Source organism: Spodoptera frugiperda, chromosome 6, assembly GCF_023101765.2.
Source record: "Spodoptera frugiperda isolate SF20-4 chromosome 6, AGI-APGP_CSIRO_Sfru_2.0, whole genome shotgun sequence".
In the NCBI taxonomy this organism is placed as follows: domain Eukaryota; kingdom Metazoa; phylum Arthropoda; class Insecta; order Lepidoptera; family Noctuidae; genus Spodoptera; species Spodoptera frugiperda.
This window is the reverse complement of record NC_064217.1, coordinates 7,702,175-7,729,328: the sequence shown is the minus strand read 5'-3', so window position 1 is coordinate 7,729,328 and position 27,154 is coordinate 7,702,175. Positions and strand designations below refer to the sequence as shown.

At 35.7% G+C, this 27,154-nt stretch overlaps 2 protein-coding genes across 3 annotated transcripts in view; both read left to right on the top strand.

Moving 5' to 3' along the window:
* Positions 1 to 27,154, top strand: part of LOC118267747 (inositol-tetrakisphosphate 1-kinase-like) — a 363,870-nt gene that overhangs the window by 60,520 nt on the left and 276,196 nt on the right. The window lies entirely within an intron of this gene.
* Positions 1 to 27,154, top strand: part of LOC118267452 (apoptosis-stimulating of p53 protein 1) — a 273,618-nt gene that overhangs the window by 48,087 nt on the left and 198,377 nt on the right. For both annotated transcript variants that reach the window (XM_050694100.1, XM_050694104.1), the window contains exons 2-4: positions 3,119 to 3,170; positions 18,950 to 19,103; positions 26,614 to 26,700. In XM_050694100.1, coding sequence (XP_050550057.1) covers positions 3,162 to 3,170; positions 18,950 to 19,103; positions 26,614 to 26,700 — 250 coding nt within the window. In that variant the 5' untranslated portion in view covers positions 3,119 to 3,161. The remainder of the gene's footprint in view (positions 1 to 3,118; positions 3,171 to 18,949; positions 19,104 to 26,613; positions 26,701 to 27,154) is intronic.

Sequence of the window (27,154 nt, the reverse complement as noted above, 5' to 3'; positions counted from 1 at the left end):
GCGGGATTAAAAGAGGCCGCCGGAACAAAGGATTGGCAGCTATAGACGTGATTTATTGAAGATATTGATAAGATACAAGGTTGCTATAAAATGGAGGGTTGCTGCCATAAGCCACTACAGGTTTTAATCAATAGGGTTTATAAATGTCTTTGCTTTTTCATAATTTTGGTATATACAAGTTACTTTGGGTTAAAGTTAATGTCCTATATTATTGATGTATAACGCACTTTCTTATATACCAGCTGGGTAATAGGATCCAAATTGTGATCCAATTTCTTGTTTACACTTAAGATTTTATCTTATTGAAGACATTTGTACTAAAATCGTTCTTCTGTTAAAGTTTTTAAAGTATTTCATCAATTGAAACCGCTCGTGTCCAAAGTTTCCGATCCGATAAAGTTTTATTGAAGTGTCTGCAATATGGAATGTTTAGTAGGCAAATTTGGTGCTCCATTCTCCTATTGACCGATGTAAACCTTTGATAATTTCAGTGGATCACGACCCAAATAACCGCAATAAAATATCGGATGCCACTAGAACGGTACTTCCGAAATGTTAGTAAGAAGGCTAAACTTTCGAGTGAAGGACCCACCCTCGATTGTGTCGGTATATTTCATTGTATGCAAATCGGTCCACCGCGCCCGTTCGCTACCAAATATTTCACGCTGAGACGGGGCCTGCGAACGACGCGTGGGACGCCCAAATTACGCGACCCCACAACTATCGAACGGTCCCATAAGCATTCCAGAAACCGCGCGACCACCAATTTGTCCCTTCCGTACCAGTGATTTTGTCATTCCCGTAGGCATCGTGCTAATAAAGAGCTGCCGACCACTGCGACCGGTTCTGTGGAAATAGATTTCCTCTATAAGGGATTGAATCTCGCTCGGTGTCCTACTGAATATTGGAGATATCTAATTAATTTTATCTATACCGCAGACCACAGCTATGGGTTCTGATTTAGCAATATTGCTCCTTCGAAACTATCTACTGGGATTTCAGGCTTCATGACTTAATCGAGTCGGCAAAGTTCTTCCTACCACAGCATTCCAATTATCGCACGCATAAGGTAAAGATTTTCGAGCTTAACTGTGAACTTAAAGGGCCGCATATTTGTATTATAATGTTATTGTGTTGCATTCGCACCACGGCTTCGCTTGGGTACGGCAAAAGACAAATTGGCTGTCAGGCATTCCTAACGTCATTGCCATTCAGATGTTGAATGTAATTTGTATCGTCACCGTCACGTCGCACTCGGTCGCCGGCGCCGCTAACCGGAGCGCCCGCTACACCGCAGTCTGCACTCGCGCCACGTTTCCACACAACTCACAACTGTAGCCACTTAACACCTCACACCTTTCCATTCAAACTTCTGACAATAAACAAATATGCGTGGCGTATGCGCCGCCGGTCGTTGTTTTGTCCAAACGTAATTACGACATGACGTGTAAATATGGCCCTTAAATTTCTTGACAACCAATAGCAAGAATTTTGTATATCGTTTTTTAATGTCGAAAACTAAAACTTAAAAATCGACCGTAGAGGCCTTCGAAAGATGACTGACACTGCTTTTGTGACTAGAATATAGCCGGCGAAGAGTCTGTTGCGATAAAACTGCGACACCAAAGTGCATATCCAAACATGTCATTTTGTAGAACAGCTCGTATGCATTCGAAATGAGGCTGCATATCGTAGTATGTCCCACTCTTCCTGCTGTCATTACCTCACTTCCATTATGATTGCTATTGGTACTTTTCACCACGCCTACATCAGGCAACTACTTGTATACTTCTATGTTATGCCGGCTTGTCTTTAGAGTTGAAATCTTAATAACACGTTTTATGTCACACCCACACGTTCATACGACACGTTTGCGGTTTAAATGTATGAATATTTAGTTCGAAGAATGTGTTCCTTGAATTCTTATGTGTACTGAAATTTCTTGAAGATGAACTTTGAACTATACCTACATAATACAAATCACAAAATAGATTTGATATTTTGAGAACACTACAATAGTTTAAATTCTAACAAAGTTAAGTTGCTCGTATGCTTGAACAAATAAATTGAGATGTTGTAAGCCAAGGTAAGGCATTAGACGAGAAAAAGGCGAGGCACATAGATGAATGCACGATAAACTTGTTAAGATTTTAATACGGTTATTATTCAGGGGCTAGGTCGGGGACAAACAATGACTCGTGTCGGCCCACGCCCGACTTGCAACGCAACTTAGCGAATATGATTCAAGCACGAAAGATGTAACAATAGATGAGTTATTTCTTATTAATTCTCTCTCAGCAATGTAACTGTAACTTTTGAATACATTGATGAGCAATATAAAATGAGGTACTGAGTCAACGGTATATGGTGTCATTTTTTTTTTCAAATATTTCGACGTAACGTTTGAATTGTGTATTTTGGGCTGAGGCATTTTGAGAGTTCCTCAAGGCACTATACTGGGACCTTCGTCGTATAATATCTTATACAGCACACACATTTTTCACCTATTACTACTAGCCTCTTGGAAATCTCCAAAATGTCCAACTTCATTGATATCTAAAAATCCGATGGATAATATGCAGTCTAATCTAAAGCACTGTATATCCAACGACAGTTAGCATTCAAAGTGGAATAGGTATAGCACTTATGTACATCGAAAGAAAGTAGTTCAACGGTAGCCAGCTTCCTATGATTATAGATCAAGATCGGGCCACACAACCGGTTGAGCACTGCGCCACACATAACTAATAATTTGCTTAAGCATTTGCGTTTACGTCTTTATGCCTTGTTATTTGAGTATGATCTGGAATATATAGACCTTGTCTATCATTTTATAATGGTATTTTATGTTTCACTACATTTAGGTGATGAGCCATTTCTGCTAGTCAAAAGATTTTACACATACTAGGTACCTATTGGTGGTATAGAAAATCTAATGTCTAAATATACCTATGAATGTTCTTTTAAAGAAGCTGTAGATATTGTTCTTCTATATAAAATGAACAATTTATCAAATAACACAATAAGTATTAGGTTCAATGATGTTTGTGGTGAACCACACGACCTTGTATTATGTTCTAGAGTTCTTCACACAATAATATTGTATTGTTTGTTCCAGGTGTAGCGGTCAATAAAGGGGGAAACACACATGTCCCCCTACAATGATTCCGGTAAGTTTTGGACACATAATTATTGTTTATTTTACCAACGTCATAAGCCCCTTGTTTGGCTTTCTGGTTCGTTGGTCAAGTGATTGCAAGCAGACTGTCAAGCAAAGGGGTTTCGAATTTCAATTTCATTTCGGATAAAACATTAAAAGGTTGAAATTCTGACCAGGATATGGCAAAGAACTCGCCTCCTATTGAATGTGATTTAAAGATTTCTTTTATTTAGGAAAGTAAAAGATATGTTACGTTATAATATAACTAAAATGGTGCTTTACAAAGTTGAAATTCCCACTTTAAGACTTTAGACGACCCAATTAAGATAAGATAGAACGAGAAAACAGCTTTAATCTTTTAAAGGTAAAGATTTAACAAATACAAACTTAATACACCGACCTAATATTAAGGTAAAACAACAAAGGGCTCTAAACACGACGTCACACACAAAGCTAGCACTAAGCACTAACATAATATAATGAGAAATTTGCTTAACGCCAGTCACTCCTTACAAATAATTACGCCAGCATCTGCCGCGGGCAGCTGCCAGACTTATTGCTATAGTAATAAGGGAAATAAGACTTTATATTGAATACCGACATTGTTTGAAGTAAAGGTTGTTTTTCTATGTATTTAAAAGCATCTATTTACCACTATTATTAGAACTTATGACGGGATATTTACCATGATTATTCATTTTGATGAGTTTCCGATATTTCGGCACTGTTGCAAGCGCCATGATCACGGATTAACTGTCATCAAAACGAATAATCATGGTAAATATCCCGTCATAAGTTCTAATAATAGTGTTAGTGACCATGTCAGTTTAAAAACTTACATCTATTTACCTACTGAGTTTATGTAGATGGCACGGAAACTTGTAGGGAAATAGTTACCTGTTTACCCTACAGTAGGAAAGGTATTGTTTTTATTTCTATCTATTAATACTTTGTTAGCTTTTTGTTTGTAGGGGTTTAAATGTCAGCTGTGGGTGTGTTGGTATTGTTGTTATGCATGACACCCTGTATAAATTACTTGTATCTATTTTAAACGTACGGTTTGATCTGCAATTCGTTGGAGAAGCCCTATGATTATTAGTATAAGCAGACGGATCACCTGGTAAGCAATCGCCGCCACCCATGGACACCCGAAACACCGATTTAAAATATCGAGGGACGGCACTTCTACGGACGTTTAATACTTAGAACTGTTTTAACTATTATTTTCCTATACGACGAAATAAAAAAATACGTGACTAATATTTTTTCATTACCTAACTAACGGACTAAATAGATTTTTAATTTTCATACCCCGTCATCATGCTTATTGTGACCTATGGTTGTATATATTATTACATGGCCGTACTGACAAACACGCCATAGTTTACAAGCGCGTTATTATTATGTCAGACAATATTGAAAGCCTTATATCAATACATTTTGTAAGACGCAGAACTGAGCACAAGCATTTGCATAGTTCGCCTTTCTATTGCGTTGTCAAAACTCTTACATCACAGTACCGAATCATAAATAAAACGCAATTCTTATGTATTTTAACATTTTCTTCTGTATCAGTGTTAAAAAATCGAACATAACCCCATAAAAATAAGGATTACAATCATTTGGCTGCAACTGATTAAAATAAAGCAATATTTTCTTACGCGGCAATATGTTTCCTTCAGTTTTGACGGACGGACGGATGGACAGTTCATAGATGACAGTGATTAGATGGAATTTTACATAATACAGTAGCTTCCCTTCGTAAAGAATCGTCTAGTAGACTTTATTTATTGATGTTTTGAAACAATGAACGGAGGTTTAAAACGATTCGTCTGTGACGGCTTGAGAACGTGTAATGTTTGTGCGGTCCATAAAACATTAGAGGAATAATAGTAAATCAATGCGTACTTAGTATGTTTAAAAAAAGATTATTACATTTTGCCTATTTTTCTGCTAAGAGTATGCCATTGTATACTAATTTTGGCTAATTTTTAATACAAACGTACCACCTTATGGAAGCTAAGAAAAAGCAAGATCGTCTGCGTTAAAAACAGTTTTTTTTTTAGGGGGAAAGTCAATCTATGTCTTTTCCTGCCTTTGGCGAGGCGAGAGGGAGTGTCAGACTCTTACTGAATAAATACCAATCTGTTCCTACTCGAGCCGGAGCCCCGGTAAACCCGCTAGCTCCGCAGCTCCGGATATTTGGGAGCAGAATTTAATATTTTGGCAAGCACAATCATTTAAAAAATTGGTATCACAATAAAGATTATATCAGACTTTTTTATAGAAGCCTTTGTCCAAAAACAATACTGACTCACAAAACATTTCCCACATTTAAATATTTCGCAATGACAATGACTGATGTCCATGTTTAACTGCTATGTCATTGCGTATTCGATTGCACTAAGTACATAAAATATTTGCAAGCTTTGGAGTCAAACCTTAGTGTTTTGGCATCCACCTCCCACATACACCTACTCGTTTAACATCGCTTGTACTTTTAAAGGAAACATTAAATACAAAATTATCTCCAATTGTTTTCAGGATAAAGTTCAATTCACATTACTGTCTTTGTAATATCTTCTTGGACTAATAAAATTGATTGGAACTACGCTAATCTAAGCAGGATTTGGTTAACTTGAGATAAAATGGGATAATATTGGTAGGTGGTGATTATACAATCGCTTTGTAGTAAAAGCAGACGGATCACTTGATGATAAGCAGACGCCGCCTCCCATGGACAACCGAAGTACCAGAGGCGTTACAAGTGCGTTGCTAACCTTTTGGGGGTTAGGATTCCCCGAAAACTTTCCGTATGTCTTACTCCCGTCGAGGCGACTCATTCATGCTCAAGCAAGGCTCTCCCACACATAAAACCTACATTATAAAGGAAACCGTATTTTGTTAATCAATATAAGAGTGGCTACTTAGATTATTGTATAAAAATGATTGCATATAAAATGTATACAATCATTTAAGTAGTAGTAGTAAAAAATTACATAGTATTTTTTGCCATATAGGTAATGACTGTGTACAGTGATGGCAGTAGCACATTTTTTTTTATACTGGTAATATAGAAAGATTCAAGTTTGTTTTCGTCAACGTGGATATTGTGAGATTGTAACAAAGTGAGGTAAACATTTTCACGAGTGTGGCTTTCTGCAGCATGTATTCGCCTCTGCTAGTGTCTGAGACAAATTGTGTACATGCATTTGAAATACTCTAAGGACGTAAAGTATGGGATTGTCAGTGTTTAGAAATCTCTGGATACTTGACATCCCTTGACTATGTTATTGAGAAACTAGTCATTTATACATTGTATGGGAATTTTGAGTTTCTTAAGGTTATTAGACGTTTTAATAACAATTATACTTATGAGATGTGATGATAGTAGCTGTAGTATAAAAGTATAGGTTTATCAGAGAGCGCTGTTTGTTCTCTGTCAGAGGATTTGTAGTCCATTAATCTGTTCTTATAATACCAGCAGGCATAATGTATTATACTCTGCTCACATAGCTTCACATAATAATAAGTCAAAGTCAACCCATTTATTACAACTAAGTAATACCTTGTTCTTAGCCGAAAACTAAGCCAAGATCTAAGCAACTTAAGTAGAGGGGTTTGAAATAAAGTCTTACTTGTAAGCACACCACAAACGATCGAAGTAGTCCTAAGTCCCACGAAACATGTAATTATAAGTATGTAGGCCATATTAATCTTTAATTTCCTGCTTTAATAACAGAAAGGACCTCTTAATTGTGACTCACCGTCGCACGTAATCCCTCACAGGGCTTTTGAGGGGATCTTTTGCGAATTTATTAAAAAAAATACAAAGGTTAAGCTTATTTTAAAGGCCAACGGAAGCCCGGGGGCATAATGCAGGAACGTTTTTATTTTTTTATAAATTGTCGCAGCACCTTTTAGCGTGGCGATTTTTTTTAATAGAGTGGAAAATACAAATTGTTTTTTTTTTATTCTAGATGTTTGTTGCTGATATGAGCTTTTTTGTGCCTTAGTTAGAATGTCAGGTCCGACATTTTGTAATTAGACTGAACGTTGTAGACACAGGTTGTAAACATGTTGTAAATATTCTCGAAATATTTATTTATTTATACTTTATTGCACACATACATAAAACACATTTACATTGAAATAATACTCGGTATATTTAATTTACAGGGCCGTAGTTTAAGTTTAAAGTTACACTACTATCCACCAAATCATATTCATTGGTACGGTACACATAGCTTAGCACTATTGGAAACGGGATAAACTAAGATATTATTTTTATATGGAAAGATACGAGCTATGGATGCGTGCTATGGATGGGTGCTATGGTTTCCCTACTATCGATACATCGCATTACTCGAGCTGCATATATTACTCGCACAGCTACATAGCTTAGTATCAGTGAAAACGGTTACATAGTTTTACAGCTTAGCTATTACATCCTCGTAGCATAGCTACATAGCACATTTTTGGTGGAAAAAGAACTTTAAGTTGGGCCGTTAGCCATAGACTTGTTGTCCACTACTATATAATGCAATGTTATTTTCTACTAGCTTTTGCCCGCGACTTCGTTCGCGTGGAATAGTGACTTCCGGCAAATTTTTGGTTTTAACCACATAGTTCCCGATCTCGCGGAATCTCTTCAAAAATGAGATGTAGAAGATATTCCAGGGAACTCTTCAAAAATCAACATAATGAGCTCTGCGTTTGAATTTAATAGATGTATACTCACTTAGGGCATTGAAAAAATAGTTTAAAAACGGACTTAAACTAAAGAAATATTATAATCTTTCCGAACTTAAGATGACAACTAACTTAAAACTAATGAAAGCTACAAATTACGAATTTATAACAATTAAAAAAGAAATTATATTACAACCTATCCTCTATGCTATAATAACCAAGCTTAAACTAAATAATTTAAAAGAAACGACTTAAATCTAATCTAATCTAATCTAATTAATTAATAAATTAGACTTACAATTTTATTAAAAAAACTAACTACAGTAACTACTAATAATCGATATCAAACTAAACCTACGTTGAAATAATTTAACCAGAAAACCAGGAAAACCCAACAAATAAACTTATTAATTGACAAATACAACGAAACCAATTTATTTAGAATATACGAAACAGCAGGACCACTACAGACAAATAATCATACGACTGATAATACACTTTTTCTACGATAGTACCGAAGCGCTCGGCCGATACCCAACCAAATGAATGTAACGAAACCATAGCGCGATCTATTTCGATCCCAACGCCATCTATCGAGGATAAAGACAACTTGGATTATTTATTTATACTCCGTTCGGGCATTTTCTTTGTACTAAATGTTTAATTATATTGATATTATTTTTTTCATACCTTTTTACTATTTATTTACTTTTTTTCGATGAATTAAAACAATAAAATGAACCGAAGTCGTGTAACGATCGACATAGAATTATCTATACTCCGTTAGAGCATTTTCTTTGTACTAAAAGTTGTATTATATTATATTTTTCATTGCTTTTTACTATTTTGTAAAAACAAATTTCCAATGAATTAAAACAATAACATGAACTGAACAATTGTAATGACACCATTGCGCGATCAACGCCATCTATCTACGGAGTATAGGAACAGCTTTTTGAAATAAAAACTATCCTATGTCCTTTCTAAGGTTCTAAACTATATCTGTACCAAATTTCAACCAAATCCGTCAAATAGTTGCGGAGATTAATGGTATAAGCATAGAATAGTGTTCGACGTGATTCTTTAATTTGACATAACTTTTTTATTTATGAACCGATTGACATGAAACAAACACTAAATGTAAATTGAAGCATACCACAATATATTCGTGAAAACCGCATCCAACTCGGATCAGCCGTTTCTGAGATTAGCGCGCATAGACAAACAGACAAACAGACAAAAAAAAGTTAATTACATTTTTGGGTTCAACATCGACATAACAATAACCCCTGCTATTTTTTTTATTTTTATTTTCAATGTACAGACAGCACTTTTCTACGATTTTATTATATGTATAGATGTTATCTAAGTTAGATTCAACTATTGCTCTTAGTAAAAGGAAAATTATATTACGTGTCGCATGTTCTAGTTGCGTGTTGCGTGTTGCAGGCTTATTAAAGTAATTTTTGACGTGAGACAGTTGATAACATTATTAATATAAGAAAAGGTTGATTATGTAATTACGTTTATTACAAGTAATAAAGAGTAAATAGTAAATTGTCATACTTTATAACATTGTAACGGGTTTCGTGTGAGACTGACGTGGCTTATGGACATGAAATGATGTTGTGATTTGTAATGAAGTTTTTAGAAGAGTTATGTAAGTTTTTAGAGAAGTATTTCCAAACTCATGCATTGAATCGAGGCATTTCTGAACATAAATTATCTGAAATCAACAAACAAATAGAATTAACAATAGAGTACTTCAATAATATGACGCTAGATTATGAGATTGGAGCCGAATTTTGTTGCTTATATACTAGTCACACTTATGTATCTATTTAAAAAAAAAACATTTTTTTTACCTTAAAAGTATTACTGTACTTTAAGGGTATTGCTGGGCTTTTGTCGCTTGTTTGAACCCAGTAGTACACGGTGTGTTGAATTTGCCCAGTATAAGGTAATAGGCTCACCCCCTATTACATGATACTTAAAATACAAATGGTGAAAAGGGGGTATACATTGCATAGCGGCAAAACGTGCCGTAATGTGCACCTCTTCGGGGACAAAAGGCGTGACATTACATTTTTTTACCCGAAGAGTTGTCTAATTGCATAAGCAGGATATGTGTATTCAACTTCATTATATATGTATAAAATAAATATTTACCAAACAAGCCATAACTTTAGCATCACGCCACAACTTGTGTAAAATCTGTCACTAAAATTACTTGTGACGTTGCACTTGGGAGTATGGTGAGGTGTTCCAATAATGCGATTTTCCGTTAGTTTGCCGCCAGGTGGCGGTAGTGTGGCAGTTCGTAACTCGTTAGCGCCCCCATATCGCGCGCTCCTTGTAAATTGCCTGTCCCCCATAGTTTCCTTCAGTTTTACTTCTCATGTATAAAATTTCTTACAACTTCTCGATGTTATTGAATATTTATTGGTTACGTTAAGTTTGAATTGGATTTTAATATGAATGTGTGTTTTGATGGTAATATTTTCTTCTGAGTTTTAGTTTTTTGTCCGTATCTAAAGTCACTTATTATTATAGGTTATGCACTTCAACACTAATATTATAATATTAGTGTTGAAGTATATTATACAAATAATTATTTGTAATTGTAGAAGGGCGGGGCCTCCTAGCTCTTGTATTTATTTTACTTAAAAGGAGGCCTTTATGTAATGTTTATATATTGTGGAAGTTTAAGATGTTAAAGAAATAAAATTTATTTATTTATTATTTATACCTACATACCTCTTTCGATATATTTTTCTGTGAGTTCCAATCCTTTGCCCATCTGAAAGACCAACCAAATATTTGGCCATATCAATAACATCCCTCTGGTGTTGCACATCTGGGACGCTGATTGCTTAGTTAGCACCAGGAGTCCGTCAGCTTCGTTAGTGCGGTGGCTTGGCAACTGGTTGCCGCGCAACGGGTAGCGGGTACCATTCCTACATAGAACAACTCTTTGTGTGATCCACAAATTGTTGTTTTGGGTCTGAGTGTCATGTGTATGTGAACTTGTATGTTTGTAAATGTACTCACGGTACAGTAGAAAATCCTAGTCTGGTCCAACGTTTTTTTTAGAATAAAAATATGTCCACACTACGTTTCGTTTCATTGAAAACTGCAACAGAAAACACGGATTTTTGTCAGTATGCTTTCATTTACTTACTTGTACGTGAAATGGTCTAAAGCAAAGAGCTACTCGAATAGGCTTGATTAAACTAGAGTGCAGTTCGAAAAATACATTAAGCATTCGTTTCTCGGTCAATGAAATGAATCCTTTCGAAATTGATTTCGTTTTGAGCATTGAGATTTGGGTAACTCTCTAGACGGTCAGTTCAATTCATAAAATATGGAACAGGTAAAATTGCGAAACTTACCTATAATTGAGGAAGATACTCTCAGAGCCTATTTTATTTCAAAATGGTCCTTAATTGGTCATGGCGAAATATCTGCTATAAGCTAAGTGCCAGTGGATGCAGGTGGCGGCTTGTCGTTCTACGTGAAGGACTAAGGGGGAAGCTTTTGTTAGACAGTGGATGTCTTCCAGCTGAATATGAAGCTAATTGAGATATTTGTTTACTATTTCTATGAAAAATTATAGTTAGGTTGTAGCAGGGTAATATCGAGATCCAAAAAGTTTAGTATTGTTTTGAGGAAAAAGTAAAGTCAGAGTAACCTATTTGTTTCATTGGGCTGATACTTAGTTATGATATCAAGCTCATTTATTTGAGAATCTACAACCCACTGTCAGTAGCATCAGGACTCGGAGCTGCGGACTACCTAGCGGATTTACCGGGACTCCGGCTCGAAAAGCAGGAGTAGGAACGAGGTGGTTTTTAGTCAGTAAGAGTCTGATACTCCTTCTCGCCTTACCCAAGGCGGGAGAAGTAATTGTATAATTTTCCCCCCTCAAAAACAAAAGTAATATCTGGATGTATTATCTAAGTTCTAATCTTTCCAAGAATAGTTTAGCACAACAATAAGATGTCACTTTATAATCTACGTTCATCACTCATTTCCTACAATTCTCATGCGTGATGCGTGTGATCACATCGTAACACCGAAAGTGAACGCACTCTAGTGCTAATTAAAAAAAATCTCACAAATTATCGTTGGAATGTAAATACGTCGCTTCCTCATGGTCTTGGGACCCATTGGTAGTTGGGTTAATGTCGTTTGCACAAAGAGAAAACCATACTTTGAACTTGTATGGGCTATTTAAGTTTAATATGTTGTTGATTCAATTTCTTGCGTAATGACGAGTCTGTAATAATAAGTGATATTTAAAAACTAAAGACTTGTCCATGGTCCTTTTAGTTTTTTAAATTTTTGTATAGGTGAGCAGAAAGCTTTAGAAGTTCAACAATGAAGGTTTTTTAGGATGTAGGGTAAACGAGCAGTCGGGTCTCCTGATGGTAAGCGATCAGCGCCGCCTATGGACACCCGCAATACCAATGGAGTCACAGAAGCGTTGCCGGCCTTTTATAAAGGAGTAGTTTTTTTGATGGTTCGAAGGTCGTATCGGTTCGGCAATACCGCCGACGATAGCTCATTCAACAATTTTGCTGTGCGAGGCAGAAAGTTTCGTGAGAAGCGCACAGTTAAATTATTTTTTCTAGTAGTTTTAGGGCGTGCGTAATATCTTCCTCTACTTAACTGCTCAACTAACATAGATGAAAAATAGACTTCGATCAGATTACAGGATGCTTGCCCTAATAAATATTACCATCAGGAAGAACATCCTGTGCTTTTAACACTTTACGTCATAATCCTTTTTATTGAACCTATATAATCGAATTTAATAGGTGCCTGTTTATAGATTAATTAAGTACTTAGGCCACGACCCACAACTTGCGGTAAGTAGTAATAAGTACATCCTAAGTGGTCCCTAAAGCGGATGTCAGCGTTTATTCCAAATTGGCTTAGTAGATAAAAGGCATATTAGAAGCTTATCTTGGATTATCCTCACATAAATTAGTTTGATCTTGAGGTAATTGGAAGTGAATTTCTTTAAATTTTGTTGTTTACTTAGTATTGTATCGCATACGGAGTATGAATGATTATACTCAATGCAGGTTTGTATTTTCGAACTGATCTATACAAGGTGTAGGTTTAAAACCGTGGCATATTCAAGGACGTAACTAGGCTATCGATTCTCAGTACGAATCAATAAAAAAATTGGTAAGTAATTTATTTTTGTTAATTACGGAAATCCGCAAGTGTGAACTACCTTTATAAACCGTTCGCCCGCCTGTAACTAGCTTTAACACGTATGTATTTAATATTCTTACCATCTGGTATTTGATATTATTATATTCTACACAGTTATAAAATCCTTTCTGGAGCAAACAAATTCAAGACTAAACCACAAAAAGTAGCTAAAGAAACATATGCACCAAAATAGTTTATGTGCAACCACAAAGTCGAAACGTACAGATATTACGTAGTCATAAGCTATTGTAATATTTCCAGGGTTGGCCACTAACTGGAATAAAAATTCAGTGCGAAGTGGGACAGCGGGATATATCAGAATTGCAAATTCGAATTCTAAGGAAACTTGAACAGTTTACTGCAGCGGCAGAGCGTGTGGAAAATTGTAAGCACTTTTGTACTGCCATCATGTTTCACTTTTTTTTATTTTTTAGATTTATAGACGCATTTGTCATTGATGTTTTAACTAAGTTTAGCTATAATAATAATAATAATAAATCCTTTATTTGTACCAACATAGTTTTACATTTTATAAACCCACCAAACTGCATATTAACAGTTTGTCGGCGGGATTAGCGCTTGTTTATAACAATTGGTTCAAATGCAATCTACAATAAGTTAATTATTACATCTAACAATTAATAAATAAGTTAGTGGGTATTTTTACATTTTTTACATTTTGTGAGCACTTACAATGTAATCTACCATCATTATTTGTTTGTTACAATAGTTATTTCTAAATCCAGAGTAAATTATAAGTTAGTAGGTATTTGCACATTTTGCGACCATCGTCTTGAGGAGAACCTTCTTTAATTTATTTTTCAATGTTCCTTTACACATTGTGTTATTTTTTCTCAATAGGTCAATCTTATTAAAAAGTGTCGGTACCAAATACCTGTTGGTTCTTTTACCATAGTAATTTCTTACTGATGGTAGTACGAGTTTACGTTCTCTGACGCTTCTGGTGTTATATTTATTTTGCACACGTATTTTAAATTGTTCATTGTGGTACTGTTCTAGAACCAACAGGTACTCGACCTTTTCATGTACTGGAAGCACCTTACATGCAACAAAGAGTTTCTCATAATTATCTTTACAAGCAAGTTTTGTGTGTGGGTTGACAAGATATTTCATAAATCTAATTTGCAGTGATTTTATACTGTTGAGATAGGTTTTAAATGTACGGCCATACGTGTTTAATCCATAGGATATCAGTGATTCGGCAAGAGCAAAATAAATGACTCGCAGCGTTTTTCTGCTCAACGGTGCCTTTAGGATATAAAACTTGCTTAAAACTGCCCTAAGCCCTGCGCACACTGTATCAACCTGTGTTTTCCAGTTCATGTTACAGTCCACCCACAAACCTAGATACTTAAATTTATTCACATATTGCAGCTTTTGACAACCACAATTAATATTTTTAACGTGCATGCACTCATACGTGTGACCTACGATACCTATGTCCTCAATTTTGACATTTTTTGCCACCAAGTTGTGCGGTGAACAAATATGCATTACTTTCGTCTTATTTAGGTTAAGTATGATACCATTGTCGTGCGCCCACCGGGTGATATTATCGAAGTCTGTCTGCAGCACAGCCCTGGCCTCCTGTATATTTTTAGAGGAGTACATGAGGCACATGTCGTCTGCATACATGTATACCCGACATTTTTCTACCACATTACTGACACTATTGACATGCATGACATAGCCAACCGGCCCATATACTGAACCAGTCGGAACACCTAGCTGCACCGCTGCTTCTTTGCCCGCAACACCGGATACGACTGTCTGTAAGGTTCTACCACTCAGGTAACTACGGAACCACCTATTCGTGGGACCCCTGACCCCGCACTCATCCATTGCCTGCAGCAGCACCTCATGATCCAGGGTATCGAAGGCTTTTTTATAATCAATGAACATTGCCAGGACCTGGTGACCGCTGTTAAGACTACCATTCATGTCTTCAGTGAACTGTGATAGCGCTGTCATAGTACTTCGACCCTGTCTGAACCCATGCTGTACATCCGCTAAAATACTATTTTTTTCTAAGAATTCGCTCACCTGGCCGACCACAATCCTTTCAACTATTTTGTTAACAACCGATAAGATAGCAATAGGCCTGTAGTTAGCGTAAACTGAGTGACCTCCCTGCTTATAAATGGGTCTTATTAGTGCTTTTTTAAGTGGACTAGGATATTCCCCCTTTGATAAACACAGGTTAATAAAGTGCGACAATACTGGCGCAATCTTATCTTTAATTGTTTTTAAGTCTACAGCTCGAATGCCGTCACTGCCTGGCGCCTTATCACTGCTCAGCTGATCGATAACTTTACACACTGCATAACCGGTTACCGGCTTAAAGCGGAACGTTACATTACTCACCTTAACATACTTAGATCTGTCTAATAATTTAACACTACAATAATGCTTAATAGAAATAATTTCATTAGTGAATGTATCTGCAAAATGACTACATATATTGTACATGGAATCTGTATCTCCAAAATATCTTTTAATAATGTTGTCTATATTTGCTTTTTTCCTACCTGTCCAACTATTAATTTTTTCCCAGATTTTCTTGGGATCTCGTTTACATTTTTTAATTTCTTCCTGCCGAAACCTATTTCTTGCTTTAAATATTAATTTGTTTACCTTATTTCTAAATCGCGTGTAGTGTAGTCTGATATCGATATTCAAATTTAATGTAATTGTAACAAAGGTGTCCTGGATGATACTTTGTTTAATATGACGGTTGTGAAGCTTCGATATTATTGTCGACTTTAATCGTTGACTTGTATAGTATAAATTCGTATACTTACAAGGAATACTTACAATCTTTCATATCTTTGAAAGTATAATTTCTATAGTAATCCTTACCCTATATCCAAGAAGGGGTAGGCAGAGGTGCACATTACGCCACGTAATGCCACTGTGTAATAATCGCAATGTCGTAATGGCAATTAAGCTGTCAATATGCTTGTTAAGACCGAACTTCAGTTAATAACTTTTATTTATTACCAACTTTAAAATACATATTTCCCATTTAATAAATCGCATTGCGAACAACAACTATGTTTTAATAAGCTCAGTGTTCATTAAACCATACAAGTATTGCGTATGAAATCCTAAGAATTCCAACTGCGTTTGGGTTGAATGCGTTCAAATTAGCGAATGAATAGGTGCTGGACAAATTGGGTTCGGTATAAGGCTAGTTCCCTATTAGGTGGTACGACTGGTACCTAAAGCATTATGGCGTAGGGTATGTGAATTATCACGCATTATTCTAGTACTTATTGTTTTAGGTAAGTTGCTGTTGGTGTTGCTACTTGTTATAACTACTAAAGTTTTTAGAGAAGTTATGTAGCTAAGAGAGATTTTACAGCTATATGTATGGACTGTGATATTGGGTACTTTGTTGTTTGCTGGTAGTTGATTCCTTGCATAAGAAATAACAAACATTTTTAGTAAGGATGCTGTCATGAAATTATAATTGTATTAATTTCGTTCGTGTCAAAGATGACTTGATCAAATTGTAAAAATATTTAACGGCCTTCAAAAAAAAGAAGGTTTCAGTTCGACCTGTATGTACGTAAGTTTGTCGACGATTATCTCGCGTTTGACTGCACTGATTTTGATTTGGCGGTTTTCAGTATAGTATTTTTAGACTTGGCAGAAGGTTTTACGTTTATTGAATTGAGGTTCGCACATTAACTTTTGAATGCGGATCCCCTTTATAAAGTTTTATTTAGAACTAAATTTTTGACTGAACAAAAATTTTCTTTCTATTTTTAAAACACAAGAATTTCCAAGAAATGTCAACTAAAAATGTATTCTTAAACATAAAAAGCGCTTTAAAGCGTCGGGTGGTCGCTGTATAAATCCTAATTGTCAGCCATTTTACTACGTTAGTTCCACGAGAAACCTTCGCGAGCTTTTATAGTGTTGTTTAACTGAGATTGAGTTCTGTTTGCAGCAATATTTTCTTATATCAGAGTTACCGCTTACTTTATCAGTCTGTAGGTAAGGTAAGGTAAAATGGTAACTCCTTGCTTGTTAAGTCTTTATAGCTAGAAGCCTGTACGGCTCATTTTTCCTATGTTGTAAGCAAATTCGCTTATTTCAATTTATGATTTATGATTAGGAACAGTAGGCAGCAATTAACTTGTGGGTGTAGATTTCTCTTAATAATCATAGAGATTATTAGAGATATATTGATATTTCAGCCATCACTTGCCGACAAGTTAATAGAATCTAGACACACGGCAATGTGTCCGCCAAGTTCAAGCAAAAAACCGACACACCGGCCGTGGGTTATATTACACGAACCATTTCGAGCCAAGTTCGACCCACCTATAACTCAAAATCTATTTTATCTACGCATATGAAATTTCTAGTATCTGTCGAGATCTACTTACTTATCTAAAATACAAAATTTCATTAATGTACCTATTGTAGGTCTTGAGATATTGACGTCAGAAAATCGCTATTTTTACTATACACTCACTGACTGACTCACTCACTCACTCACTCACTCATCAAAAACCTAGACCACTTCCAATGGTCGTATTGACTTGAAATTTGGCATGGAGGTAGGTCTTTAGGTCAAGGTAAAGGAAAAAATCTGAAAATGGCCAAGTGTGAGTCGGTTTTAAAAATAATGAAGGTGTAAATTCATACCCCTAAGGAACTAAAACAAAAAATTTATCTATATCTTCCAATGGTCGTACCGACCTAAAATTCGTTACGAAGGTTTGTATTTAGTCAAAGTAAAGTAAAATAAGAAAAAAAGAAAATAAACCTTACAAAAATAAATGAAATCCCACCCAAAACATAAATGTGAAAGGCTGCCAAGTTCGATAATATTGGAATGCTTCGCCTATAAAAGAAGTGAGATCTAAATAAGTACCAAGTTCCATACACAGACCTCAGTTAAAAATGATATAACTTGGCAAGTTTTAATAGAAAATGATATACTTGACTCATTGCGTTTAGTAGGTTTATAATAAAGTGTGTGAAAACTTGCCAACTTGTTATATCATTTTTAACTGAGGTCTGTGTATGGAACTTGGTACTTATTTAGATCTCACTTCTTTTATAGGCGAAGCATTCCAATATTATCGAACTTGGCAGCCTTTCACATTTATGTTTTGGGTGGGATATTAATAACACAGTACAGATTTGAACAAACTTTTTTAAATCTATGCTATCAGTTATTGGAATCATTGGAAAACCCATAGGTATACACGCATATGTACTACATTCGTTGAAGTTATTTTTCATTTTTGAGAATTTCAAAGGTTCAGTTTGCAGCTAATAAAAATGCGATACGCGAAATGTTTTTACTGGAAAAACGTTTTGGGAATATTTGCCAGGGCCTGGATGGGTTCAAGAATCACTTTACAGCTTAGCATTACAGCACACCTACGTATGAATATGTAATAATTTTAGACTAAATATTTAAAATATTGGTGTACCACTAACTCATCCAGTAACCACTATGCTTAGTGGCTTAAAATCAGCGACTAAGTACTATCGAATAACGATTAATAATTTGTGGATTGATGTTCATCATTACCCGATACTTCCAGAGAAAGAGTGCGTTGCCGACCTTTTTTCGAGCCTAGGGCAAGGCATCCGATAGTCACCCTAATATAGCGAAACCTAAGCGTAGTTCTAAGTCTATTTTCTTACGACCAGTTTCAATAACCTATCTATCTGTAGATTTGTCTACTAGAGATAGAATTTTGACACATTTTGTATGGAGCTTATGTCAAAATACTATCTCTAGTAGGCAAATCTACAAATAGATAGGTTATTGAAACTGGCCGTTAATGTTCACTACTAAAGTTTTTTTGTTTCTACCAACAGATGATAGTGCGAGTGTGGTGCGAGAGCGGTGCCGGCTGGGCACCGACTCACGTGCCGGTGACGCCGCACACAAGCTGCCGCGATGTGCTGGAGTGCTGTCGGGAGCCCGGAGACGAACCCTGCTTGCTGTTCAGCGTACACCCCCAACATGGAGGTAGGATACACATTGTTTAGATGTAAATAGACTATTGTGACCGTTGACGGCCTATAAGCTATATTTTTTCTTTACATAGGCTGGCAAATGAGCAGACGTTTCTTCATCTGACGGTAAGCAATCGGCACTATATAGTGGCCGTTGTATCCGCTATACCAAAGGATGTTATAAGTACGTTGCTGGTCTTTGCAGGACACTCTAATGCAGCGAAACACAACTCAAACGTTATTTCACGCCGGTTTTATGTGATACCATAATATCACTACAGTCTAGCCGGCCCATTCGTGCCGAATCTCTCTCAATCGAAGAAAAACTTACATAGGATCATAGCCTAAGGCATTAAGTTAGAGAGCTTGTTTTCATATTTAGAAAAATATCCATTTATTGACATTCTTGTCAAAGGAAAAGTATGCAATAATAATGAGAACAAGACTTACATAACAATAGATAGGTAAGAATGCAAAATGTTACCCACAAGCTTATGTTTGGTTAACGTCGATGTTTCCTTAGCAGAAAGTCTGTTTGGGTTTTCCTTCGCGAGACCATAAATCATTTCTACGCGTCCGCTGCACCTTGTACTTACAATTCTCTGGAAAATATTGTCTGAAACTGTATGGAAGAATCTGTATTTTCGTAACTTACAGAGTCATGAAGTTAGAGCAGGTTGGAAATAAGAATTTTTGTTTAACTTACCAAGTTTTATTAATGTTTGTTTTACAATTTCTTTTTGTTTTATTTGAAAATATGTTTACATTTAGTGGTATAAAAAAATTGTATATTTATCTAATTATTTTGTTATCGGCTTACTCACGTAACTGTTTAACGAAGAACTCGACCAGTTTCACGCTATGCTAGAGGCTCATATTCATGAGCAGCATTTCACGACACACGATGCGGCGATTGACGCGCTGCTACCATTATCATAATCATGGTGCATATCTATAATTGGCATAAGTACATGGCCTTGTGTCTTTCTCCAGTTTTTTATTGGTGTTTATTCTGTCAACGTGTCTTAATAGTAATAAAAAAATAATAATATCAGAGTTTGAGTTTGGTGCGGATTTAGACACACTCATAAGTCGGTTATATTTTACCAAAATACGCTAATCCAAAGACATGATGTTTCATGTGTCACAATTAGCTTTTATTAATTCAAACCAAGCCCAACTATTTCTTAATAACCATTTGCGGTCGTGTATTGTATGATACGTACCTAAGTACTAGGATACCTATAGTCCTTACATTCAGTTGCTTACCATCATTTGTTTGACGCTCGTTAGCCAGATTATCTGCAAACGACGAGCACTAAATCCTATGTTCGTGAGAGATAATTGAGATGAGCTATATTGTGTACCAACATACATTATATCTAGGTACATATATGTAAGGCATACCTCATCTGTTATTATGATATGTGTAATTATGAGCTCCAATCTACAATGTGGTTGAGCAATGGAGATACCAAGTACGAGTAGGTATGTCATTAATACGTGTATGTAAAGATGAAAGGGAATGATGTTTGTTTGTCATCAGTTTGTTAACAACGGATAATTATAGTTAACTTACTCGGTATAATATGTATTAAAGTCCTAGAGAGAACTCAACGGGGAATCGAGGCATATGTTTTAACAGTGGACGTCTTGTGTTTGATATGATTTTGGTATTTTAGGAAAACGTAAAATAAGATGAAACATAAATACATATTACATACAAACCTTACGCCTGTCTCCCATGGGGGTAGGCAGAAACAATTGCTACGAATCTAACATACTTCTTTCGCTTCATCAACAGTCATGAGTTTTTTCATGCATGGTCGTCGGTTAAGGGTACTTTTAATTGAATGGATTATGGATTGGATGAAAGTTATTTCTCGCAAATTCATAAGTATATACATAATAATATGAACTCACAAGTAAATAATATTTAAATACACTTCAGGAGTATACCTACCTACTAACACCCATATAGTTATGTATTTTTCATTTAAACTCTTACTCCTAAGTGAAGTTAAGTATCAGTTTCGCAAACTTTCTACAAGCTTTTCTTCCATAAACACAAGTCTTGTACTAAACCGTCTATCCCGTGACCCGACATAGAAAAACACGCGAAGTATCCTGTTAACTTCGCGGTATCTGGAAATCGAACCGCGGCCTGCGTCTGCGATGCGGCTCGACAAAAACGTCCCGTCCGTTACTTCGAGATGTCACTTTAATTCGCCTTAACAGTACTTGATGGGCCTCTAACCCTGCCATGACGACGTGGGATACCGGCCTAGTTGGCCCACTTAGCTAAGGTACGACTTCTACGCAAACCGCGTATTTTTTTTCGTATTATGTATCTACGTATATCTACATCATGTTCAAACGAAACTATGGGTACACTGTACGCGCAATAAATCAATCAAGTTATATTTCCAACAGCATATTACGAATATTACTGTTCCGATTTGAATTTCAAATTAAGTGTGTACACCTACAAAAGTTAGTTTGCTTGTTCATCCACATATTTTACAGTAATTAATGATTGACATATACGATAACAAGCCACGCTCGAATAAATTATCTCGAAAATCTAACGCCACTCTCAATTACAACGAAACATTTCTACTTTTTGTATCGGATCGCATTATTCCTACGTTACGACATTTGCATATTATATCACCGTTAGTCACTATGTCACAGCGTGGTGAATCGATGATAGCACATCTCGGAAGAAAAGGTTTCTCGATTTACTCCGATGCAAAAACTCGAGACGGCAGTAATTGCATCCCGATCGGGCACTCCGTGGGAAAGATATGCCCGAAATGTCATATTCACTCGGCAAGCACGTCTGAAATCGTTTTGACCTTAGGATAAGTAATAAACACTTACATGGGCATTTATTTATTTTTAGACCGTTTCTTTGAATCCAAGTTAAATAGCAGCTGACGAAAAATTATAGGTTTAATCAAGTAACTAGTAATTAAGTTCTGAGTAAGCAGTAATTTCATTAATGGATTACAATAAGGGCTTGCGTGTACTAGTAATCTTTTAAGTTATCATAATCGTTTGATAGTGCTTCGATTATTACTGCTTAAAAACGTTTAAGGAAAAGTGCGTTGGTGGAATTTTGAACTCCATAATAATTGTCGAAAATGCCAAACAAAAATTTAAAAACTATTATGCAAAAATGCAAATAACTCTCCACACCTAACGATATAATTGCCAATTTAATTGACAGTAAAGATTGGGCGATACGTTACAAGTTCGTATGTGAATTTGGACAGTGAAAGTGTACTTTAACGTAATTATCCGTTGAGATGTTATCGTGAAACAGGCTCTGTGTACAATGGGCCTCATAAATATTTACTCGTCGTGCCCATGTACAGAGTAATGGTGCAAAGAGCCGCCTTATTATGCGACGCATGGTGTAGTGGAAGTACCCATGTCGCCACCTCCCTAACCTTTGGAAATAGTAACTTAGGCCTTCCGTAGACGACAGACAGTTTGAGCCGCATTTGATCCGTTGAAAATTGAAATAGGCAGTGGGTCCTTAATGTGCATTATGCCTTAGTAGGTTGAAACGAGACTCGTCTGCTGATGGCCTAAAGGCTAGTTTTATACGGAAAAGTAAACAACGGAATGTTTTAGAACTTTATTGACATAGATAAGTTGTTACACCCATATTTAGGTGTTACGATTACGTAAATGATTCGGATGGACGGCTTTAGGTTTTTTTTAATACGTTTATAGTTTTTGCGTACGTTTGTTTTGCCGACCAAAGTGAGATAACGATGCAAATATAGCTTTAAATAAATATCTAGGTGTGTTTAAAAATATGTGTTTTGGGGAAATTTTGTACCTAGTACGGTACGGTTACGATAACAACACAATATTATCAAAAAGCACCATAACGAGACACAATTAATAAGGAATTCCAAAGAGGTTCTCATTCAAAAACCTTAGAAATCCAAAGAGGTTCTCATTCAAAAACCTTAGAATTCCAAAAAGGTTCTCATTCAATTATGAGCTTTGACTAGCTTCAAACAATTTCAGATGTCATTAGGTTTCATAGCATGTCATGTCAGGAAAGACTTAGTTACGAGAACAAAGTGCATATTATGTGCACTCATCAACGAAACATACTTCGCAAATTGCAGTATAACAACCATAATTTAATATAACGAACTCAAATTCAAAGAATGGTCAAGATAAGGTTAGCACGCGACGCAATGAGGGGGTCCCCTAACACAATGTGTGAGAACGACTTTATACCTGCTCGTTAGCTTTCTTTTGTTTATACATTTGACCCCATTTTATGTCTTAATTGCAGTTTGATTGTTAAAAGGCAACTGAGTCGGCAAAATTAATTGCTACCTTGAAAAGTTCCTATGGTGCAAACTCATGCAATCGTTGTGTGTTGCGGTAATTATTGCTTATAAAATTGTGCAGGCGCTTGGGAAAATGTAAAGGATAATATAATTATTAATTTTTATGCAGTTCTATAAGTAGATAGTTTCTTGCGACCTTTGTGGATATTATTACTTAGACAATGTTTGTTAAAAACCACAAATAGGTATAGGTATATAGTATAAATGAATTATTTTAAATATATAGAAAAATAATGTTATTATAAGTCTTTCGTTAATAAAATTATTACTTGGTAACTCTAGAATAAAATGGTTATAAAATAGTTTATGATGATCGACAGGGATTGTGATAGGATCGAAAAATATTAAAGTTTGCGAACAATATTAGGAATAACGCAGTTTCTCTATAAGAACTGATGAGGAAAGGATTTCCTTGTAAGCATCTGTTTTTTCAGAAGGTTGTTTGTATCTATATTGGCCCCATCTCGCTTATCACCAGGCGAATTTGTTGCCAAGAATTGATGTAAAAATATATTTTAAAAACAGTTGCACTTATACGGTTTTTTGACATTGATGATAAAATCTAACTGTCCAGTGTTTGAGCGATATTTAATTGTGTTGTATTTAATTAGGTACTACTATATACCTACGACGATACGACTTTCACATTGATTTGATATCTTGTATTCTAAGCTTTAATTCTATTTTAAATTGACATCTTAATTTAGTGCTAGCGTTTTCATAATTCATATCATAAATTATATTATCACCTCTCTTCAAATCCACACCTCAGGGGATAACGGTACTTAGGAGAGAGTTTTCAAATGAAAGTGATTTATTAATACGGGGCTTTGTAACTTTAGGTTGAATTTAATAGTGTAGGTACTAGGCTAGTGAATCTATATTATAGTAAAGTTGAGGCGACCGAGCCACTTTGTACTCTCTCCAAAACACAGCGGTCTCGCTAATATTTCATGGTTGTTCGTAAATTATCTTATAACTTGGGGGCTCAAGCAATTGGTTTAGTCTGGGCTCGGCCCGTCTCCGCTCTCCGACAAACAATCAAGAACTGCCGACCGCCTTGTTTAATGTAGAGAACAATGAGTAGTTACATCTTGAACAACTTCGTTATATAAATCAGTAAAATTGGTTCTTTATTTGAAGGGAATGTTTGCTTTGGAACATTCCAATTTACTAATATGATTGACGAGCTAATAAGATTATGTTTTTGTGTAACTATAACTGGGTAGGTTATTATCTCATATTACTCTAGTAGAGTTTTTGGTAAGTAGTCTTTGTTTTAAAATACCAATATTTTTTGATGAGGTCATAAGCGTAACACAGAACCCATTTAATAAAGTCATACTATGTCGTTAAGTTTCCCCAATAAACATCGTAATCGTACTATCGTATCGTACTCGTTTAAACTCATTGTTAAAGTTAAAAGCAAAATAAGTAGATCTAAAACAACTATCTAAGTACAATGTTTTCCAAAGACTGCACTAAAAGAAAGGTTGTATACGTGAATCCTGTTCCCTAGATAACTCCATTAGCCTTAGTCCTTATTGAACAGAACGTGCAATCAATGGGATCAGACAATCGGAAAACGGATCGGAAACACGGGCCCGACTCGGAGTGGAATATCGGAAACTTCTGGAAACGACTTCAAGTAAGTAAATTAAAGAGAAAAATGTGAACACCTGGCTGCGAGGAAAATATTCTTGGAAATATTCAATGGACTTATGTCAGTTGTCGGAGCTAGTTGAACGCGTAAATACTTTAAAATTGTTTTTGTACTGATACAAATAAAGATTGTAATAGTCTCCCAGCTTAATAAATTTTATTAGAAAAGTATTCAAACTTATATAAATTTGATTACAGTAACCTACATAATAAAATACACTACGGCTACGTCGCAACGGTAACCTGTTGCTTTCATCCCTTTAAAAAGAACCGACGTGAATTTAAATAAAATATTGAAGGCAGTTAGTTGTAGTTAGTAATGACAACCTTCTTTAAGATTATCGCGTACCTACTCTCTTTTAAAAGGTTGTCAATGCACCTGTATCAATTGTACTTAGTGTTTCATGTATTGCGGACTTCCTAGCGGGTTTACCGGGACTCCGGGAAGTGATATTTATTCAGTAAGAGTCTGACAATAATAAAGAGAAGTCAATGGATGATTTTACCCTCTTAAAAAAAAAATTGCATGTATTGTGCCCCTGGGCAGCGATATGCTCAGCATCAGGCTATCCGTTTGCTCGTTTGCCTCCTGTGCTATCCTATAAAAGTAGAAACAATACTTTATAACTTTACTCTCGACGTCTTTTTCAGTGCACCTCAAATATCATCCGCTGTACAATATTCAGGTACAATGTTCACTTGAGGTTGGTTTTAATCAAACAATCAGACTGAGACGGTGAATCTGTTTTGTGTTGACGTTGTCGCTCTTGAGACGTAACGACTTCAATTCAGACTGAAAAAATAAATCTTGACGTATTTTTTCTTTCAACGTTTTTGTTAAAAGTCAGACAATCCTCGTTGCTATAATGAAAGAGACTCGTTTGACTGATATTCTTTTAAATTACCTGAGCATTTTATCGTTGATGTTGTTTTTGTGAGATATTGTCGACCATTCGTTTCGTGATTTTGCATGATTTTTCTGTTCTTAAAGTTGTGTTGGTACTTTATTTAACGTATGGAGACGTATTTTTATTTAAATGGAAACATAAAAATAAAACGTCGCATTAAGCTTAAAGTAGATTCACTTTGAATTTAATACACCTTTGTATTAGACGACTAAACCTCAATTTCAAGCTCATGCATCAGCCAAGAGCTAGAGAGTGCAAAATCAATTGCACACCAGTATTATTACTATTTCTACTATTCTACTTAAAAGTATGAAGATTCGTACTAGAAAAACAGCTACAAGTTTATAAACTGATTACATAAGTGCAGATGCACATTGCAAACTCCTTCTAACGATGTTGAGTATGCACGCAAATTACTATGAATTTAGTTTAAATCTGAAACATGTAAGAAGAGCCCGCATTCCCGTCCCCTTTTGACCACCGAAGTGTAACACTTCATACTTACATTCTACTTCATCTTCATACATTTACTGCAATTTCTCACTGAACTCATATTTCTGTTTGTTTTCAGTACATGTGCTGCGAGACAACGAGTTGCCACTAGAAGTGGCTTCAGCTTTAGGACCCGAAGTCCAGTTTGTACTGAAGTACATCGATGGTAAGTAGATTCATAATACATAGTATTATTACTTTTTGTAGGGATGCCGATATTTTAATTCGTTCACAGAGGTAGATGAGATTCAGAATAATTGATTTTATAGACTTTAAAGGGACAGGTTACATGTAAGTAAAACAATTAAAACCTCAGTAACTTTACAATAATAGGTTTAATGAAAACGTAGATTAAATTATTGACGCTTGTAACCGTGTACAATATTAGACTGAGAAAAAAATACCATGAGAGCATGAATATCATTTGGTAGCTTCACTTGCTTGCACTAGCTTTATTGCTATTAAGGATCATTAGGCGTAGACAATTGGAACTAATTAGAAAAAATAAAAAAGTACTAATTTATTAATACACACGATGTTAAAGAAAACTTAATCCCACAAACTAACAGAGTTCGACAAGAAAATTACAGCGTCGAACACGCGTCCGAGATACGAGCACT